General features: G+C 37.1%; 1 protein-coding gene across 5 annotated transcripts in view; it reads left to right on the forward strand.

The window, feature by feature from the left end:
- The window catches only part of BAZ1A (bromodomain adjacent to zinc finger domain 1A), a 94,510-nt gene extending 76,381 nt beyond the window's left edge, over positions 1-18,129 (forward strand). For 3 of the 5 annotated variants that reach the window (XM_021695767.2, XM_021695768.2, XM_021695766.1), the window contains 9 exons: positions 494-657; positions 1,374-1,528; positions 2,470-2,618; positions 9,537-9,784; positions 9,875-10,101; positions 12,068-12,537; positions 14,608-14,750; positions 16,568-16,655; positions 17,099-18,129. In XM_021695767.2, the coding sequence (XP_021551442.1) occupies positions 494-657; positions 1,374-1,528; positions 2,470-2,618; positions 9,537-9,784; positions 9,875-10,101; positions 12,068-12,537; positions 14,608-14,750; positions 16,568-16,655; positions 17,099-17,295 (1,841 nt within the window). In that variant the 3' untranslated portion in view covers positions 17,296-18,129. Of the gene's footprint in view, positions 1-493; positions 658-1,373; positions 1,529-2,469; positions 2,619-9,536; positions 9,785-9,874; positions 10,102-12,067; positions 12,538-14,607; positions 14,751-16,567; positions 16,660-17,098 lie in introns of those variants that run through there. The other 2 variants (XM_044918430.1, XM_021695769.2) reach the window with 2 other exon arrangements.
- Positions 18,130-22,599: the final 4,470 nt, after the last annotated feature.

Here is a 22,599-nt window from a genome sequence, read left to right on the forward strand (position 1 = left end):
AACTGCCATACTGTTTTCCAAAGCAGCTGCACCATTCTGTATTCCTGCCAGTAGTGTATGAGGGTTGAAATTTTTCCACGTCCTTGGCAACACTTATTGTCTGACTTTTAGATTCTTGCCATTGTAGAGGTATGAAGTGGTACTTTATTGTGGTTTTGATGTGAATTTCCCTAATGACTAGTAGTGTTGAGCGACTTCTCATGGTCTTACTGGCCATTTGTATGTCTTAAAGAAAAGTCTATTCATATCCATTCATTGACCATTCTTCTTATTGGAATGTCTTTTTATTGAGTTGTAAGAGTTCTTCAAATATTCTAGACACAAGGTCCTTATCAGATACCTGATGTGCAAACATTTCCACCCCCTTGTTTTTTGCACTTGAGGATTTACTAAGTGTTTTTGTTTTAGTTATCTCACAATCATAACCATCACATTGGGGAAATTATATTTTTTAGTAAGAAAATCATAATAAAGGTACTGATAACTATTTCAGACAAACCTCAAACTGATAGCAAACCTATATATAGTCGGGGAAGATCTTCCACTGCATGTGATTCAGCTCAGATGTCTGCAGAAAGACAGCTTGAATTGAGGCTGAGAGATTTTCTTTTGGATATTGAAGACAGAATCTACCAAGGAACATTAGGAGCAATCAAGGTTTGTACGTCTTCCCATTTTTAGTTTACCTAATCACCAAAGTTTTGGTCATATTTGTTAATTTATTTGGTATAGGCAAGGCATGTGTGTTTTGAGTAAATACATGGGAGTGATATATTTTTTATGAAAACTAAGTTTGTTCCCCTGTATCAAAATATTTATATATGGATAGAGATCTTTCTTAAATATACTATATGGCTATCTGCTTTCTTAAACAGAATTTAATGAACATAATTGACCTTTTTAATACTAATTTTTAGTAATTTTTAAATATCTGTTTTATGGTATTTTCATCTGAGATGTTAAAATGTGTAAGGATATTTTCTTCTTCCTTGACTAGCTCCTGCCTGCTCTGCTGAGTCTGGTTTGTTTATTGGTTTCTTTGTTACCTTTTTAAAATCTGTAAGTAATTCATGCTTGATATGTGTGTTCTGTTCATTCCTTTGCTATCATCTGTCACTTTTTTGCTACTATCAGGTGACCAATCTTAGAATTGCTTATGATTTCCCTATATAGAGAGTGAGGTACTAAAGCTTCCATCTATGAATGATACGAATTTCATTTTGGCCACTTAGTAACCTTATTTTTAGATCCCTTTTTGATTCACAATCTGTTATAGAATATTCATGAATTTTTCATATGTACATTGAATCTCATTCTTCTTAGGAACAACATATGCCATTTTTCCAGGTTGGTAAATTTGGGTTTTGTTACAGGTTACAGATCGGCACATCTGGAGGTCAGCATTAGAGAGTGGACGGTATGAGCTGTTAAGTGAGGAAAACAAGGAAAATGGGATCATTAAGACTGTGAATGAAGACGTAGAAGAGATGGAAATTGATGAGCAAGCAAAGGTCATAGTAAAAGACAGGTACAAAAAGGATTTTTCTAAAGTAACTGTCACTTTTCCTTGCCACTTCAACTGTATGGTTCTTTTTAGTAAATGTTTCTTTTTCTTTAAAAAACTGTTTTAAAATCTTATCATGAGGACTTTTAATACTTGTAACCACTGAAATGATCATTTTCCTCAACCTCAGGCCCTCTTTTACTCTACTTTGTGCTAATGCAGCCAAAAGACAGCTAGTTAGGGTAATGATAATTTCTCAAGTTTAAAAAAAAAAGTCTTTGAACTTAAGGTTTTAAAGTAACTTTATACTACCCATTTTTCTTTTCTGTAGGAAAACTTAGTAAATTGTAGTAGGCTTAAATATTATTTGAATTATTAATCAGAACCTACATCTGTATATCTATAGATAGATACTTTGACTTTAAGAGTTATTTTTGGGTAACTTCCCTTAAGGAGTTTATTATCTAAAAGGAAAGGAGATACGATACTGGGAAGGAAGACGTAGTACTGAAGGCTTTGAGCAAATAGGTTTGTACGTTTAAATGATCATTTTAGCTGCAATACGGAGATTTATTGCAAAGGGAATAAGACTGGAGGCTAGGAAACTACTTAGGAGGTAGCTATCAATGTCCTAGCCAGTAAAAGTTGAAGCAAGAGAAAAAGAGAGAGAGGTAAGCTGCCTGGGATACTTATCATTAAGGCCCATCACTGGGTCATCTACCTAAAACCTTTCCCCTAAGCCTTGTCTCATCTACCTTCCCTCCAACTATTTGCCTTTCTGACCTCCTTAAATGACTTGGTATTTAGTTTAGCTCTTGATTCATGTATTTATCTCCCTTTCATACTGGCTTATGTGATCCCCTGTGAGATTGAGGGAACTGTTTCTTACACAGGTGTAAGTAAGTATTTGGGGGAATGGACTCGAGTTTTTAAGTACCATAAACTCTTTCATGTTTTCATTGTAGACTTTTGGGCATAAAAACAGAAACTCCAAGTACTGTCTCAACTAATGCAAGTACCCCCCAGTCAGTGAGCAATGTGGTTCATTATCTGGCAACGGCGCTTTTTCAGATAGAGCAGGGCATTGAGCGGCGTTTTCTCAAAGCTCCACTCGGTAAGTACCGGTTTTTACTTCCAAATATTAGTTATATTTTAAATGATTCTGAAATTGCCCTTTAGTAGAAATATATGGGCTGACACAGTAAAATTGGCAAATTTGAAAAACTTGAGATGGTATTTTCATTTCAAAACATGGGTTCTTTCAGGTGAGATTTTTAAAAATAGTACTTAAGTACTTTTTACTCTAAAAACTCATCTTTAATGACTGTCTTTTTGACTATTTCTGTCAATCTTTTCTTTTGTGTTTCATCAAAAGAAAGATTACCAAAACATGTGACTAGCCAGATCCTACATAATCAAAAATTGTATATAAATATTTGTTTGTATATAAATATTTGTTATCTAAAACCAGAACCCCAAAGAAGCTACTTAAATGTCCACCATTAGGGGTATGGTTTAATAATATGTGACACTGGGGCGCCTGGGTGGCTCAATTGGTTGAGTGGCCGACTTTATTTCAGCTCAGGTCATGATCTCAGGGCCGTGGAATCGAGCCCCACTTCAGGCTCCCTGCTCACAATAATAATAATTGGATCACTAACCTGAGCACTGTATAAGAAGCACTAAGTAAGAAATACCAAGTTTTAAAGGGTACATAAATGAGGAAATGCTCTATAATTTATGGTAGGATGATAGAAGTAACACTGTCTGGATCGTGTTTTAGCAATTTATGAAGTTAATATGTTTTTAGGGACTAATCTAGGAACATAATCACTGTCTTTAGGAAAATATGTTTCAAGTTCCAAATCAATTTTCATATCATAACTGCCTCTACTTTCCTGTGCTCTTTCTGATACATTAATTTATAATTCATCATATCAAGTTAGTTTGTATCTCAGTAGTGGGGTGCTAGAAGAAACAGTTTTCAAAACCGTATCGTGGGGCACCTGGGTGGCTCAGTCAGTTAAGTGTCTGCTTTCAGCTCAGCTCACGATCCCAGAGTCCCGGGATCGAGCCTGCATTGGGCTCCCCACTCAGCAGGGAGTCTGCTTCTCCCTCTTCCTCTGCCCCTCCCCCTGCTCATGCTCTCTCTCCCTCTCAAATAAAAAAAAAATCTTTAAAAATAAATAAATAGGGGCACCTGGGTGGTTCAGTCGTTAAGCGTCTGCCTTTGGCTCAGGTCATGATCCCAGGGTCCTGGGATCGAGCCCCGCATCAGGCTGCCTACTCGGCGGGAAGCCTGCTTCTCCCTCTCCCACTCCCCCTGCTTGTGGTCCCTCTCTCGCTGTGTCTCTCTCTGTCAAATAAATGAATAAATAAAATCTTTAATTAAATAAAACCATATCTTTTTGGTCTCCTATTGAGAGCAACTTGAATAGACTAAAATCTTTTTTAAATTATTTGAATATTACTTGTTTGAGTAGTAAGAACACAGTTTTCATAAATATATGGTGCTATCAGAATGTGAATATATTTGTAAATTGTCTGTTTTGAAATTGAAGAGTTTATGGCCAGTATCTCATTGTTCTAATAAGCCTATTCATATTTTTATAAGTTGATAATTCTACCATGAGCTCAATGACTCACTTTTCAGATTAGAAAGTAGTAGTTGTAGAAATAAATATGTATGGTCATAGCTCACAAAAATATTAGTTTGTATTTCCTATATCACTCTTATTTCACAGTCTTCAATATTTCTTAATATTTTCTGTGTCTTGGGGCACCTGGGTGGCTCAGTTGGTTAAGCGTCTATCTGCCTTGGGCTCAGGTCATGATCCCAGGGTCCTGGGATTGAGCCCCGGCTCAGTTTCCCTGCTCAGCAGGGAGTCTGCTTCTCCCTCTCCTCCCGACTCGTGCTCTCTCTATCCCTGTCACTATCTCTCTCTCCCAAATAAATAAATAAAATCTTCTAAAAAAATATTTTCTTTGTCTAAATCGAGTTACATATACAAGGGATCCCTCTCTATTATTTCTTACAACCACATGTGAATCTACAATTACTAAAATTAAAATTTCAATTAAAAGTTATTTGTAAATTATGTAGCCTTTATAAATATTTCACTACTACTCATTAATTGTGTGATTCCAAAAGAGATAAAATGTAATTCTGCTGATTTTTCCATTTCTGAAACTGCCGTCAGTTATAAGTTCAAGGGAAAAAAATCAAATTGTTTAGTGTGTCCATATTTTCATCATTACATCTTATTAAATACTTAAACAAAAGGGAAAAGTTAACACTGGGAGATGTTACAGCTTACATCTAGTAGGTTATATGAGAGCTGAGAGCTATAGTGTTCTTTATGCAGGGTTGTATACAGCAGTGTTGGAACATTCATTTCATCCTAAGGGATATAAAAGGAACAGTTTCAATTTGAGGTCTTAAAAAAAGGTGAAATAAGAAAAGTTCAACTTTGGTGGTAAATGTTGATCAAAGTAGATGTTGATCATTTATAATATGGGTATTATCATCTACCATTGTTGCCCCATAAAAAGTTAATAGAATAATTGATGTCTGTAGCTTTTTATATTATGTTTAAGCCTTTGGAGGATCTGTTTTGAATGGGACAACAAGAGATAGAGGTGCCTCTGGGGTTTTAAGATAATATAAATATTTAGAGCAACGTAATCAAGAACATCCTTAATCCGGGAGAGAAATGGGATTCCGTTTTATGAATGTTTGAGATAGAATATATATTAAAATTCTCCATTCTTTTGATTATTTTTCAGCATAGCAAATTAACATAGCAATTAACTGTAGGAATTTTCCCAGTTTAGCTTCAGTTTCTTGAGGAAGCAAGTAAGAAATAAAAATTCTACTTATATTCCACCTTCCTTAGGATGTCCCTTTTATTCTACCAATTAATAACATTAATAAAACTAGGCTTTTTTTAACTTGAAGTATATTTGAATCATTTTAGGTAAGATATGTGAGAATTGTTTGTTTAGGTTGGTAATTTCATCATTTATAAAGTCATGCTCATGGTTAAACCCTTAAGCTATGAAAAAAATCCTTAAACTAACTTTATCAATTTGAAATTAGGTAACACAGAAATTAATAAAGATCAAAGGGGAGATAGAAAAAAAAAGGACAAGAAAAAGAGAGAGGAGGATCAATCTAGTGTGAGAGATGGTAAATTTTTAACTTTTTAAAGAATATTGTCTTTTTGAAGAATTATGGTTTTATTTTCTGTGTTGCTGAGTACTGGTTTGAATATTTAGCTTTTGACAGAAAACCTTGAACTTAATTTTTTTGGAAAGGAATGAGGTTGGGGGACAAGCTTATAAAACAATATCATCTTCCTAGCATTTTTTTTCTACATTGCATACCTCAGCTAATGAAACTTTTAAAAATTGGTATATAAAAAGTTGACATTGTGAATCTTAGTATACTTAAGTTATTAGTGAAAAAGATGAACAGTGATGAAGGTATGTTTACTTATTTTGCATATAGTATTTATTTACCACTTTCTTTTTTTCTTTTTTTTACTAGCATAGGGAGAGTTATAGGGTGGGAGTTTCTGTATTGTTTTATCTCCAGGAAGAACTTACGTAGTGTGGTCACATGGATTACTATGTAGTGGCAGTTAACAATATGAAATCTCCCAGTGTAACATTTAATCATATGACTACCATTATTTCATATTAGTAAAATCCTAATTCTAATTTCTTGAGGAATTTATTTATGCTAGCATGATGGAAGATAAAAGAGAAATAAGACATTTCTGCCCTTGAGAGTTTTATAATCTGGAGAGGAAGCAAGACAATTAACAGAAAAATGGAATCAATAGTGTACAGTTTTTATCCTTGCTTAGGTACTATATAAAAATGTGAAAATGTGAACATCCGTTTAAAAGTAGGTGGGATAGGGCTGCCTAGGTGGCTCAGTCAGTTAAGCGGCTGCCTTCGGCTCAGGTCATGATCCCAGGGTCCTGGGATGGAGTCCTGCATCAGGCTCCTTGCTCAGCAGGGAGCCTGCTTCTCCCTCTGCCTGCCGCTCCCCCTGCTTGTGCTCTTGTTCACTCTCTTGGGCGCGTGTGCACGCTCTCTCTCTCTCTAGCAAATAAAAAATAAAATCTTAAAAAAAAAAAAAGTAGGTGGGATAAAAATTGGACCTTGAGCTACCATTGATTTGGTCAAAACCCATAATGTTTCACTAACCTTTGAGTTAAAAATCATTCAAACTGGGCGCCTGGGTGGCTCAGTTGATTCAGCGACTGCCTTTGGCTCAGGTCATGATCCCGGAGTCCCAGGATCGAGTCCTGCATCGGGCTTCCTGCTCAGCGGGGAGTCTGCTTCTCCCTCTGACCCTCTCCCCGCTCATGCTCTCTCTCACTCTCTCTCTCTCAAATAAATAAATAAAATCTTCAAAAAAAAAATCATTCACACTGACTTTCAAGGTTCCAAAGGCTCTGCACAATTTGTTTTTTCCTTCCACTCTTCCACATTGGCCTGTATGCAGCCTTATTTCTTGCCTTTTCTAATAAGAATGTCCTCTGATTTATCCAGAAAGATTTCTTCAAGATCTTTGAACTAGCAGTTTTTGTTGCCTCCTTCCTTAGAGGTCCTGCTCAGGCCAGAACTTTTCATGAAGCCTTATATCAAAAAACCATGGTAAATAGAAAACACAAAATGAGAGGGTGGAAATAAATCAAATGGACTGTATGATTGCATTTATTTCCTACTTTGCTAATATTTCTCTTTAGCTTTACCTGAAGAACCATTTGACCCATTCATTTTTTCCTGCTGTCATTGAGTTATTACTCTCAATTATTTTTGGAGGTTCTTAATGCTTTTTCAAACTGCTTGGTTACTTACATTTTGAGACATTTATTTCTTAAAACATATTAAAATAGTTATTTTATATTCTCTGTCTAATTCTAATCTCTCAGGTCTTTATGGGTCAGATTCTGCTGGCTCTTGCCTCTAATGTTTTGTTTCCACATGTGATTGTGGGTTTTGACTATTAACTCTCATTTCTCACAACTTCATCTATGGAAATTTCTTCAGAGAGAATTTGCAAAGATTTGTACTTGTTTCTCTCATTCAACTGAGGTCAGTACCAATCTGGACCACTTTAAAAATCTTAGGTGTTGGGGCACCTGGGTGGCTCCGTCGGTTAAGCGTCTGCCTTCAGCTCAGGTCATGATCTCAGGGTCCTGGGATGGAGCCCCGCGTCGGGCTCCCTGCTCAGCAGGGAGTCTGCTTCTCCCTCTGACCCTCCCCCCTCTCATGCTGTCTCTCTCATTCTCTCTCTCAAATAAATAAATAAATAAAAATCTTAAAAAAAAAAAATCTTAGGTGTTTTCAGGTTTTAAACTATTTAACGCATTGCTTGTAGTTACATGTTCTCAGGGTAGATTTATTTTCCCTTTCCATCCAACTTCAAGGTCCAAAAAAGCAGATTTCCTGGCTACTTTCCTTCTTCATGGTACCCTTTTCCACCCTGATGCTTAAGGGGATAGCCTTTTGGAGTTCTAGCTTTTCAGAAAGGATTCAGCACATTGGATGAGCCCTAGATTTCACATCCTGTCTCTCTCATCCTGCCCAACAAACAGGAGCTCAAGACTTACTAGGGTTTGGCAGGTCTGCTCATTTATGACTTCAATTCCTGTGTATATCTTCATTCTCCCAGCTATATAAAAAATTTCTAAAATGTAGGGACCTAGAATAGACTTGTTTCGTATCTTCTAAATTGTTGTACATAGGAGCGACAGTATAATGCAGGAATAATGGTAACAGTAACAGTATTTACTCCACGACAGGCATTTTACGTTTCTTTACTTAATCTTCCCAACAGCCCTCAGAAGAAGATGCTATCTACATATTACTGTTGGGGGGAGCCTGAGGCACAGAGGAGTTAAGTAACTTGACCCAGCTCACTCACCTAGGGGAGCTAGTACTTACCTCAAGGCAGACTGACTCCAGAGCCTACATTCCTTAACCATTATGCTACTGCCCAAGAGGACTTTTTTTTGAGGATAATAGTAGGAAATATGTCATAATAGAAACAAACTATATATGGAGTCTTATATACCTTGTAGAATTTTGACATTATGTGGTAGTCCTTTCATAATTAACCATAATGTCAGGAAAACTAAAGTGGTAGCAATAATTGAAGATTAATTGAAGAGAGAAATCACATGCCAATGTAAAATGATAGACTGGCTAGTTAATGCCATCTAATCAAATGACTCTTAATAAGTTTTTTAGTCCAGAAGACAAAAGAATGATGTTATTAATGAAAGAAAGTTTCAAATGTTCTTAATGTAAATATTGGTGCTAAAAGTTCTTTTGGGAAGTGTGGGGTATTAGCATTTTTTATTTACCTCATTTAAAAAATATTTTCTTAGAGATAGAAGACAATAGAGTTGGCATTTCTACATAATTGATATTTTCAGTAATAGCTGTGTTGAGATATTCACATATATAAAATTCATCCTTTTAAAGAGTGTGTAATTCAGTAGGTTTTAATATATTCACGGTTGTATAGCCATTCACCACGATCTAATTTCAGAAAATTTTCATCAGCCCCAAAGAAACCTCATACATGATTGATGTTTAACTTAGAGAGTAGTCCATCTTTTATCTGAAAAGAGGAAACAATATTCTTGATTCAAATGGATAGTAACTGACTTGTAATCATATTTAGCTAGTTCTCTAAGTCAGGTCAAAAATTGATAACAAAGACTAGCTTGAGAACATATTGCCTAAGTTATTTATTTTTCTCTTTTTAACTATTGGAATCCCGAAGCTTTTGATCTACGGATTTAAGTAATTCCTTATGTCACAAACAAGGTGTGGCTCAGCAAATATATTCTTGAACATGAGGTTTTGTTTTTAATATCAACACGATCTTTTTATTGAGTTTTAGAAGAACTTTAAAATCTAACCTGTTTAAAATACCAAGAAAATAGTTCTAGGAGATATCTAAGGTTTGCCTAGAAACTTAAATCACTTTACATTTTCATTTAAGATGCCAGTGACAGTGGGCGTTCTTACAAAACAGTCCTGGACCGTTGGAGAGAGTCTCTCCTCGCTTCTGCTAGTCTATCCCAAGTCTTTCTTCATCTGTCCACCCTGGATCGTAGCGTGATATGGTCTAAATCTATACTGAATGCTCGTTGCAAGATATGCCGAAAGAAGGGCGATGCTGAAAACATGGTACTTTGTGATGGCTGTGATCGGGGTCATCATACCTACTGTGTTCGACCAAAGCTCAAGGTAGTTTTTCCCTCTTCTACTTCTTAGATTAGAATTGAGTGGTTGAGGTTTTGAGTGACAGATGACTAATCATTTCTGTGATTTGTCAAGACTGTGCCTGAAGGAGATTGGTTTTGTCCAGAGTGTCGGCCAAAGCAACGTTCTAGGAGACTCTCCTCTAGACAGAGACCATCCTTGGAAAGTGATGAAGATATGGAAGACAGTATGGAAGGTGAGGATGATGAAGTTGATGATGATGATGAAGAGGGTCAAAGTGAGGAGGAGGAGTATGAGATAGAACAAGATGAAGATGACTCTCAAGAAGAGGAAGAAGTCAGGTAAGTCCTAATATGCAATAAAATGAGAGTTTGTGAGTCATAACTAGACAGTCTCTTGACTACTTAAATACAAATGGAATGATTGGGGCCCATAACTTTTTTTTTCTTAATTTTATTTTATTATGTTATGTTAATCACCATACATTACATCATTAGTTTTTGATGTAGTGTTCCATGATTCATTGTTTGCATATAACACCCAGTACTCCATTCAATACGTGCCCTCTTTAATACCCATCACCAGGCTAACCCATCCTCCCACCCCCCTCCCCTCTAGAACCCTCAGTTTGTTTCTCACAGTCCATAGTCTCTCATGGTTCGTCTCCCCCTCTGATTTCCCCCCTTCATTTTTCCCTTCCTACTATCTTCTTCTTTTTTTTAACATATAATGTATTATTTGTTTCAGAGGTGTACAGGTCTGTGATTCAACAGTCCTACACAATTCATAGTGCTCACCATAGCACATACCCTCCCCAATGTCCCATAACTTTTTAAAAACTGGTGTGTAATATAGTGGCCTAAAGTTATCCGTGCTTTAGTATTCTAAGCATTTGAAGTTATTCCTGAGGGAGTGTAGTACCTTTGTGAGTTTAGCCAGATCATAAAATCAAATATGAGTTCACGTTTGGACAGGAATACCAATTCAGACCCCCATCAAGTTTGATTTTACTTAATTTTATGTCTAAAGCAGTAAATAAGCTGCTTGATGAGGATATTGATGAGGTAAAGATGAATGAATACAGCTTCCCAGTGCCCCTCTTGCTTTCTCAAGGAGTTATACTCAAATATTGGTGATTTTGGCATCTATGGAGAGAGAGAGAAGCCAGTAGGCACATGGTATTGTTATACTCCTTCCACATTAGCATCCAGAAACAACTCCTATACTACCATATAACCAGATATTCTGCAGCTTAGCAAGCTGTGTCGCCCAGGCCTAATGAATGTGTTGGGGGCCTGGTTATTCCTGCTGTGGCAGCACTGGAGTATTCTCCCCCTTATTTGTCCCTAAGACCTCCCCACCTTTTTAACATTTGAACCCCATTCATGTGGAATCAGGAAAGTGGATGTAAAGCAAGGGCAACTTTGAACTGACAAGGTACAAAAAGGCCAGTCTGCAGAGGATAAGTAGAGAGAGCTACTGCATCTATTGTAAGCAAGTTATTTTTTTACTTGCTCCAACTAGCAGGAGCTGTCTTCCCTGTAGATTGTAAGGGCAGTATTTATGTTAAACATAAAGATGATAAAGAATTTGGGGCATTCATTAAGCATCTGTCTTCGGCTCAGGTCATGATCCCAGGGTCCTGGGATCGAGCCCCGCATCAGGCTCCCTGCTAGGTGGGAAGCCTACTTCTCCCTCTCCTACTCCCCCTGCTTGTGTTCCCCCTCTCACTGTGTCGCTCTCTGTCAAATAAATAAGTAAAATCTTAAAAAAAAAAAAAGATAAAGAATTTGGAAAATTCTTGGAAATACTTTAGTAGACTGGAAGTCCAGGTATATGGGGAGATGGATAAAAAGAGGCTTAAAGGGGTTGTTTCATCCTTGTCTACAACTTAAAGGCAATTAAAAGATCGAACCTAGGGGTGCTTGGCTGGCTCAGTCAGTGGAGCATGTAACTCTTGAGCTCAGGGTCGTGAGTTCTAGCCCCATGTTGGGGGTAGAATTTACTAAGAATAAAAGTAAGATAAAAGATTGAACCTAGTTTTATATTCTACAGTAAGAATCAGAAGGTGGCAAAGAGATTCTTAGCATGGTATTCAGGAACCACAGGTTTAGGGCCTACTTTGACCAAGCCTGTAGGTTACCTCAGCATCAGTGGTAATGAAGAGTGATGGTCTCCTGTAGCATAAGGACACCAAAGAAATGTATGTAGAACTCACTGGCTGAAGAGTAGAACAAGGGGAATAGAAATTATCTTATGTGCATCGTTTCTCTATACAATAATTATGTTTTCTAACAATATTTACAGCCCACCAAAACGAGGAAGACCGCAAGTTAGATTGCCAATTAAAACAAGAGGGAGACTTAGCTCTTCTTTCTCAAGTCGTGGCCAACGACAAGATCCTGGAAGATACACTTCAAGGAGTCAGCAGAGTACACCCAAAACAACTGTTTCCTCTAAAACCACTGGTAGAAGCCTTAGAAAGATAAAGTCTGCCCCTCCAACAGAAACTAAATCTTTAAGAATTGCCGGTCGTTCTACTCGCCAGAGTTACAGCCCACTGCAAGCAGATGTATTTGTGGAACTACTTAGTCCTCGTAGAAAACGCAGAGGCAGGAAGAGTGCTAATAATACACCAGAAAACAGTCCCAACTTCCCTAACTTCAGAGTCATTGCCACAAAGTCAAGTGAGAAGTCAAGATCTCTGAATGTTACTCCAAAACTTTCTCTCCAAGATAGTGAATCCAAGAGAAGAGGAAGGAAAAGACAATCTACAGGTATGAAGAAGTCTAATTTAAATTATTCTTACCTAAGAAAATGGAATCATTTGGGAAGATTGAGTGTTGAGATATTTTGCATCATTTTTTAAAGGCTGTGACTAAAATAGACTAAGTGATTAGGGAGCAACCTGGCCTGAAGCATAATATTCATTGAAAGGGCAGCTATTTGGGGAATAAGGTAAATTATGGGTATTTTTCTAGTAGGGTAGCAAGGTAGTTGTGAGAAATTTGCAGCATCCTGTTTCTAATGGGGAGATTTGGCCAATATTTCAGTAGTGTCAGTAGAACCCATTATAACACATTTCATTCTCTTCTACCCTTTTCTCCTTTAAAATACACCTACTCATCATCACCTAGACAAGCTACTTTCGGTTATTTGGGAAGGTTCCTATCTGACATACTGAATTTGGGGGCAGGGGAGAAATGGGGGAGTAATATTGTTAGGGAGTGATCATCAGCTATCTTTTTAATTCTGATAATTGTTGTTTATAGTAAACTTTATCCAAATAATAATCTATTTATCTCTTCGATTCTATTCTTTTTTTCTTTTAATGTCAGTAGTAATAAAACTTTAATAGTTCCAGAAAATGAAATTAGACATAAAAAATGATACTGTTCCTTGAAGAACTATAGGTAGGTTATATTGCATTATTCAAATACATGACAGGATTAAGGAGTTCATTTGGTGAAAGAATGGAAGACAGTCTGTTTATGCAGTCACTAGATTGTCAGGGTGGTGGAAGGGTGTTGTATCAGGTAACTTGGCACCAAGATCTAATTTAGCTTTTCCTATCCCCTTACCTATCAGTTTTGCTCTTCTTCAGGCTGTTTGGAAACATAGTATACCAAAACATTTGTATTCTAAAAAATTCTGCTAAGAAAAAAAAATTTTGATTGATTTATAAAATTACTAACCTGGTTCCAGTGACAAACGAAGGGGGAAATGTATGTATTTACATTTAAGTAGAGAATTTAAACACCTGAATTCATAATATGAACTATGCTACCCTTTTATACTAATTCATACACTTTAGATTTTGTTATATATACCTTAGGTTTTACAAGAAAGCATTTTGCTTTAAGGAAGTCCCCATATGAAATTAAGATAAGAGGGGCGCCTGGGTGACTCAGTGGGTTGAGGGACTGACTCTTGATTTTGGCTCCGGTTGTGATCCCAGGGTCGTGGGATCAAGCCCCACCTCAGGCTCCATGCTCAGGGTGGAGTCTGCTTGTCCTCCCTCTGCCCCCCCCCCCCCCACTTGCTCTCTTTCACTCTCTCTCTCCCTCCTCCCCTCTCCCTCCCTCAAATAAATAGGGAGATTATCTTTAAGATAATCTTTTACTTTGTTATTAAACATTACATTTCTCTTATGCAAGGTAATTTATAAAGAGGCCTACTTGCTAGATCTGAAGAGGTTGCTTTCCCAAGTATGTGTTTCAGGAAATTCTGGAGAATTGCTTGCTTGCTTTTTATTATCGTTGAAAAAATATTTTTAATAAAATGGGCTAAAAAATAATCTGTAAACTTTGTGTTCTAAGAATTTTCTTTTATATTACAGTGTTTTTACAACATGTTCCCACTGAATGTTTAATTAATTTGGAAATTTTATGATCAGAAAGGAAATAGTGGGGGCACCTGGCTGACACAGTCAGTGGAGCATGCAACTCTTGATCTTGGGCTTGTGAGTTCGAGCCCCACATTGGATATAAAGATTACTTAAAAATAAAATCTTTAGGGGTACTGGGCTGGCTCCGTCAGAAGAGCATGCAGCTCTTCATCTCGAGGTCGTGAGTTCAAGCCCCACGTTGGGTGTAGAGATTACTTAAATAAAAACTTCTTTTAAAAAATTAGAAATCATAAAAATAAATAATAAAGTCTTTTTTAAAACAAAGGAAAGAGTGAATATTTAGTCCAGATTTTCGTGTTTCAGAATGTAAGTTAATTTATCTCACTATATATCGAATATCAATTTTCTGTTTGAATTTAGGCTGTATTTTTATACCCATTTAGCTTGTAGTGATCAAATATTTTGCTTTGTCATCACCTAAAATTATTTATTTATTTAGAATCCTCTCCTATGACCCTGAGTCGAAGGAGTTCAGGCCGACAAGGAGGAGTTCATGAATTGTCTGCTTTTGAACAACTTGTTGTGGAACTGGTACGGCATGATGACAGCTGGCCGTTTTTGAGACTCGTTTCCAAAATCCAGGTAATATCATTAAACTTGAACATAATAAAATAAAATTAGATTTAAAAAAAAACCTGATAGGGGTGCCTGGGTGGCTCAGTCGTTAAGTGTCTGCCTTTGGCTCAGGTCATGATCCCAGGGTCCTGGGATTGAGCCCCGCATCTGGCTCCCTGCTCAGCGAGAAGCCTGCTTCTCCCTCTCCCACTCCCGCTGCTTCTGTTCCCTCTCTCGCTGTGTCTCTCTCTGTCAAAAACAAAAAAACAAAAAAAAAAACCCTGATAAAATGTATTCATGTACATTACCTGATTTAGTCTGCTTGGCAACTTTGAGGTAGTCAAAACCACCCATTAGTCACCATATACTTTGTTTTTTAAACACTTGGAAAGTTAGTTTCTACACTGAAAGCAAGGGCATTCGAGAGCATTCTCTCCTCAGCCCCTTCCAACCCTGACTGATTCTCATGCATGATGACAGTAATGTTGAAATAGCTTCAGTGTGTTTATTCTGTGTAATGAGTATGAGTAGATTTAATTCAACTGTGTGCTATTATTGGCTTCTGTTATGCAAAACAGCTGTTCTCAAACTTCAGCGTACACCAGAATCACCTGGGCGGGCTTGTTAAAACACAGGTAACTGGTCCTCACCCCAGAGTTCTTGATTCACTAGGTCTGGAATGATGCTGATGGCGCTGGTCCAGAGACCACGGTGTGAAAACACTAATGTGGAAGATAGGTACTCTTAGAAAACAGATGGCCTAAAACTAAGGCTTTTGAGTTGGTTTTGGAGTTATTTATATACGGGGGGCAGAACATGATGTGTGCTGCAGCAGATAGGACAGTGTTACAGTGCTGATAGAAGTTCTTTTTTTTATTATTATAGAATCAGGTTAGTTTTTTTTATTATGTAGCCATCATATAGTACATCATTAGTTTTTGATGTAGTGTTCAACGATCCATTAGTTGCGTATAACACCCAGTGCTTATCACCACACGTGCCCTCCTTAGTACCCATCACCCAGTTACCCCATCTCCCTGTAATAGAAGTTCTAATGGACTTCCAGAAGTAGAGAAGAAAAGGAGATTGATTTGAGCATTTCAGAGGGAGGGAATAGCAGGAATTTAAAAGTTTTTAATGGAAGAACTGTTTGGTCTGGTCATTAAAGATAGGTGGAATATCAACAGTGAGAAATGAAATAAGGACATTGCATGAAAAGGGCATGGTAAGTTAAAGACCCAGAAGTGAGAATATGGGAAATGATGGATAGTTTGAATGGAACAACGGATGTGTTAGAGAGGCACAAGTAGATTATAAAGGGTCTCACTTGTTAGGTGTGTTAGGTGAAGGCTTCTGAATGAAAAAGTGATATCTTCCGAATTCTACTTTGAGATTGCTAGAGCAAGAATGTGAAGGATTAATTACCATTGAATAGCATCCTATAAAAATTAAATCTCAGTTTGACTCTAACTCATTTTTCCTGAGTAGTTTTTGCGCTGAATTAAGTTTTGTTACATACATTTTATTATTTATTACAAATGCAATAATGCTCATTAAATAACTTGATAGATACATATATGTATTTCTGTGGAGAGAAATAGAGAAAGAGAGCACACAAGCAGAATCATAAGCTTTTTCTTTTCACAATAAGTTGTCATTTTTTAGAGTATCAAATAAGCTTCTACAACATTATAGTGACTGAAACATATTAAGTGGTTTTAATGGAATAATAGTATTCAGAGATTAACATTCAGTTGCTTTTAAGTGCAGAACCTTCACATATTTGACCACTTATCTCTGATAAATTTTCTATAGGAGAGATATATATTTGAATTATTTTACAGGTCCCAGACTATTATGACATCATCAAAAAGCCCATTGCCTTAAATATAATTCGTGAAAAAGTGAACAAATGTGAATATAAATTAGCATGTAAGTAATTTATGTTTTTCTCTGGTAATTATTTTTGTTTAAAGAGGTAACTGCTGTTTTTCTTGTTATTTAAATGATGTATATTAACGGATTGTGTAGCTGGCATCCCAGGAGGTCTCTAAAATGCTTGTCTATGTAGATGAAAGATGGATAGGGGTTTGAATGAGTTAGATATTTTGTAGAATCTGATCTTAATAGAAGTTGTGCGCAATTATGTAACATTCCTAATTACATAATTGCATAGTTTCAGTAGAACAATGTTAAAGCATTTGTAGTTAAACAGTTTTAAGCTTTAGATCTGCCTTGTTTCAGAGGCTTCAATTTCTAAAGAAAAAAGTGGGCTTCCATTTTCTTAATGACATTTCCAGATATCATATAAACAAAAAATTATGTTTAGAGTTTATGTACTTTTATTTTAATCTCATTTGGTTTTTTCTTTCTAGCGGAATTTATTGATGATATTGAGTTAATGTTTTCGAACTGCTTTGAGTACAACCCTCGTAACACAAGTGAAGCAAAAGCTGGAACTAGGCTTCAAGCATTTTTTCATATTCAGGCTCAAAAACTTGGACTCCATGTCACGCCTGGGAATGTGGATCAAGTTAGCACACCACCAGCTGCAAAAAAGTCACGAATCTAATTTTGTCCTTCTAAAGGATATATTTGAGGAAAACAAATTGTTCATGAAAATGGAACATTAAATCATGCTCTAAAGCAGACATATATATATAAAGCAATAACAGCTGATTGACCACACTGAAGTGTGGCCTGCACTATATTCTCAATTTTAATATTAAGCACTCAGGAGAATGTAGGAAAGATTTCCTTTGCTGCAGTTTTGTTCAGTATCTAATAAGTTTGATAGATGTATTGGATACAGTACTGGTTTACAGAGGTTTTGTACATTTTGAGATCATTCATGTGTCCCAATATCTTTGAAAGTATTTTTTCACCTGTGATTTATTTTGTCATTGATTTTTTTTAGAAGTGGTATTAAGGAAGATTTATCTGTATACAGATACATCTTCTATTATAGCACAGTTTAGAAAAGTATATATGTCTAAGAATTGTTTAATGAGCACATTCTTTCAACACTACACATGAATGAATCCAATTTTATATCCTTGAAGTGCTGTACCAGTGCTGGCTGGAGGTATTAAGTCTGAGTTTATTAACTAGATATTTATTTAGCATTCAAAATAATTTGTGAATTTGTTTTGTATTTATAAAATTTGTACCTGGAAAATGTTCTTTAATTTTTTTAAACATTTTACTGTGTTTTTGTTTTATTTCTCTAACTTCCTTAATGATCAATCAATAAAAGGTAACACCCCCCCCTTTCCCTGACAGTTCTTCCAGTTTTATAGAACTGTATTACAAGTTTCTGTGTACAACTTTTTAAGTGTACAAATAAAATGATACATGTTTTTCAAGTATTCTGAATCTGGAATTTTTACAAATCAGAACTGAACTATTACACATAATACATACCGACCATAGGAACTAATGTTTTATTGTACGTGAGTCTCTATGGCAGTGATTTGCATCTTTTTCAGCCCAAACCTTTGGAGGAGTAAGATACCTCCCATGAGGAACAGTAGCAGTCTGTGACAGGGATTCTCAGTAAAAGGAAGAAAGAAAGTTTGGAATATGCCTACCTGGTTAAAAAACACCACTCAAAAATTTTTAAAATAGAAAGTGCTATTTCTTAGGTATAGAAGATACAGAGGGGCCTCAGTTTCATAGGCGTAGCTGTTCTTTTTAGGATGCAAAAGACAGATGTCCTCCCTTTTTGGGAGGCAGTAGAGTGATCCCTCTATTTGCTCATCTAAATCTGGACAATATTATATTCTCATTTAATTAGGTTTATTTATTTGGGTAGTTACCCCTCTTTCATGTCTCTCTCTTATGCTTTGAGATGATCAGCTCTCTGGATTCTTTGCATGAATATGTTCACAACTATAACTTGGTATTTTTGTAATCATTTCATATGCCAATAACCAAATTTCTTAGAAAATTTTACCTTAGGGGCGCCTAGGTGGCCCAGTCGGTTGGGCATCTGCCTTTGGCTCAGGTCATGATCTTAGGGTCCTGGGATTGAGTCCTGCATGAGGCTCCCTTACTCAGCGGGGAGTCTGCTTCTGCCTCTGCCTACCACTCCCCCTGCTTGTGCGCTCTCTCACTGTCACATAAATAAATAAAATCTTTTTTAAAAAATGAAAATTTTACTTTAATAGTATATTAAATATTCAGGAAAGAATTCTAAAATATAATTACACTTTAATAGTAAATTATCTGATTACTTAATATTCTTCACTTTTTAATATTAATTTTTATATATTTGCTTTTCTTGTAGACTAAATACTAAGAAGGAAAATTCTGGCTAACTACTGAATTACTGAGTTTGAAAGTCTGTCTTAATGTCTTAAAACTTGGCAATTTAGGGGCGCCTGGGTGGCTCAGTCAGTTAAGCATCTGCCTTCGGCTCAGGTCATGATCTCAGGGTCCTGGGATCGAGCCCCACGAGGGGATCCCTGCTCAACAGGGAGTCTGCTTCTCTTCCCTCTGCTCCTCCCCCAACTCATGCTCTCTCTTAAGCTTTAGATCTGCTGCCTTGTTTTAAATAAATAAAATCTTAAAAAAAAAAAAAAGAAAATGTAGACTGGTGGGGTGCCTGGCTGCCTCATTCAGTAGAGCATACCACTCTTGATCTCAGGGTCATGAGTTTGAGCCCCATGTTAGATGTAGAGATTACCTTAAAACAATAAAATCTGAAAGAGAGGGAAAGAGAAAGAAGGGAAGGAAGAAAGAAAGAAAAAGAGAGGAAGGAAGAAAGAGAAAGAAAAAATGTAGATTGGAAAAAAAATTTTTCTAAAATGTCCAAAAACCTATAAGGAGGAAAAAAAAAAAACTTTAAAAATGATCCTTAGGCAGACTTCTACTTCTGGGATAAAGAAGTAAGTAAGCATCCTTTTCCCTAATCCTCCTGCTATAAAACTAAAAACTAAAACCCCTGGATGTTATGTATAAAGCAAACTTAAGCCTGAAAGTTGGAGAGGAGGCAGACTGACTGGAGACCTTGGGATCTGAGGAAAGAGTGATGAGTTCCCTGGGTTTTGTTTTTGGCTCATATATCCAGACGATACTGAAGAAGCCGGCATCTGGAAATTCTAAATGGCACAAACAAAACAAAAGCCACGACAAAAGCTTTTCCTAGCCAAAGGACTGGCAAAGGAGCAGCCTAGTAAGACAAAGCATTTGGACAATAACCACTCCATTCCAGCCAAACACCACAGACAAAAACTGGCCTTACCCACACACCCAGCAAAAATCAAGTGGGGAGCCTAGACTTCCACCCTCATTAGGATAAAATGAGGTGCCCCAACACCCCCATTGAAGCGGTGTGAGTGGAGACTCAGAAGGGAGCCTGGACTTTCATCCCCACCAGTCAGTAGTGACGTACTTCCTGCTCCCCCACAGCGTCAGTGGAGACCAGGAGGAGCCTAGCCTCACACCACTGGCCAGCAATAATGGGAACCCCATTTCTGGTGTCATAAGAGGCTGAGTGGGAAACTTGGATTTCTACTGCATCTGGCAATTACAAGGCAGTTCCCAGGCTTTCCCTGCCAGTGGGATCAGAGAAAGCCAGCGAAGCAAGATTTAAATAAGGTCCAGAGTCATAATATGAAAATGTCCATGTTTCAGTCGAAAATTACACCACGAACTAGGAAGATCTCAAACTGAATGAAAAAGAGAAAGATGCCAACACCAAGATGACAAAACTATGTGACAAAGATTTTAAAGCATCCATGATAGGGGCACCTGGGTGGCTCGGTTAAGCGTCTGAATCTTTGTTTCCGCTCAGGTCATGATTCCTTGGTGAAGAGGTCGAGCCCCGCATGGAGCCCCACGTTGGGCTTCATCCTCATCCGGAAGTCTGCTTCCCCTTCTTCCCTCCCCCTGCATTCTCTCTGTCTCTGAAATAACTAAATCTAAAAAAGGAAAAATATAAAGCACCATGATAAAAATGCTTCAGTGAGCAACTACAAACACACCTGAAACAGTTTCAGTTTTCTATTGCTGCTGTAACAAATTGCCACAAATTTAGCAGCTTAGATGATATAAGCTTGTTAGTTGTGGGTTAGAAGTCTGACACAAATCTCATGGGCTAAAATAAAGTTTTCAGAGAACTGCTTTTCTTCCTGAAGTCTCTAGGAAAGAACCATTTCCGTGCTCTTTCCAGCTTCTAGAGGTCACCCACATTCCTTGGCTCATGGCCCCCTTCATCTTCAAATCTACCAACATAACATTTCTCTGTGCCTTTCTTCAATAATCACATCTTCCTCTAACCACTGCCAGGGAATTTTCTCTGATTTTAAAGACCCATTTGAGTACATGATATCTGCCCACACAACTCGGAAAATCTCCCCATTCAAGGTCCTTTAGTTAATAGCATTTTAGAAGTCTCTTTTGCCATGTAAAGTAACATATTCATAGGGATTCCAGGGATTGGGACGCGTACATCTTTGGAGAAGGAACAGAAAAGAAAAAAAAAGGTAGACATAAACCCTAACAAAGCAATAATTATATGTTTTTTTTTTTTTGGACAGAGGCTGCGAGAGAGGGAACACAAGCAGGGGGAGTGGGAGAGGGAGAAGCAGGCTTCCCGCTGAGCAGGGAGCCCGATGCGGGGCTTGATCCCAGGACTGTGGGATCATGACCCGAGCCACCCAGGCTTAATCTATACCGATTAAAAAAATAGAACAACAACAAAAGAAATTGGCCAGGGCTGGGAGGGAGAGAGTAAAAGAGGGTTGAATGGAGCACAGGGGCTTTTTAGGGCAGTGAAACTATTCTATATGATTCTGTAATGGTGGCTATATTTCATTATAGATTTGTTAAAACCCATAGAATGTACAACACAAAGAATGAATCCTGATGTAAACTATGGGCTTTAGTTAATAATAAGGTATCAATATTGGTTTATCAGTTATAACAAATGTAGCACATTAATGGAAGATGTTACTAAGAGGGAAAACTGGGGATGGAGATTAGGAAGTATATGAGAACTCTCTCTACTTTCCGCTCTAGTTTTATGTAAACCTAAAAGTGTTCAAATAAATAGTCTACTAATTAAAAAGAGAGATTGACAAAATGGATTAAGACACATGGCCAAATTATATGCGGTCTACAAGAAACGCACTTCAAATTTAACTATATGGGTAGCTTGAAAGTAAAAGGATGGAAAAAGATAAAGCATGTAAACATTGATTAAAGAAAATCAGGAGTGGCTATATAAATCAATATCAGGTAAAATAGACTTAAGAACAATGAAGGTTACCAAAGACAGGAAGGGACATTACATGATAATAAAGGGATCAATACACCAAGAATGGTGATTCTAAATGTGTATGCATTTAGGGATGCAAAACATGTGGAAACAAAAACTGATAGAACTGAAAGGAGAAATAGACAAATCCATAGTTACAGGTGGGGACTTCACCCCTCCTCTCTCAACAATTAATAGGACAACTAGGCAGAAAATCAGCAAGTATATAACACTATCAATCAATAGGATCTACTCAACATTCATGGAGCCCTCCACCCAACAACAGTGGAATACATATTCTCACATACTCTCAAAGATAGATCATATCCAGAGCCAGAAGCCTCCATTTCAACTCAGTTTTTTTTCTCTCTAAAGTCTAAACCAACTCTGTCAGAGTCTGCAAAGTACTCTCTTTGTTTAACTTACTGGGTGGCCTAACAATGCCATCTTTTAGGACAAAGATAAATGGTCCACCAGTCCAGACCGTCTCTTGACAATTTCTTGGAGAGAAATGAGCAAACTACAAATCAAAAGAACATCTGGAAATCCATCCTGTATAATAGAAAGCAAGAGATCTATAACTACTGCAAGTTAGAAGTTGATGGACTCGCTATG

This window comes from Neomonachus schauinslandi, chromosome 9 (genome assembly GCF_002201575.2).
Source record: "Neomonachus schauinslandi chromosome 9, ASM220157v2, whole genome shotgun sequence".
NCBI lineage: Eukaryota > Metazoa > Chordata > Mammalia > Carnivora > Phocidae > Neomonachus > Neomonachus schauinslandi.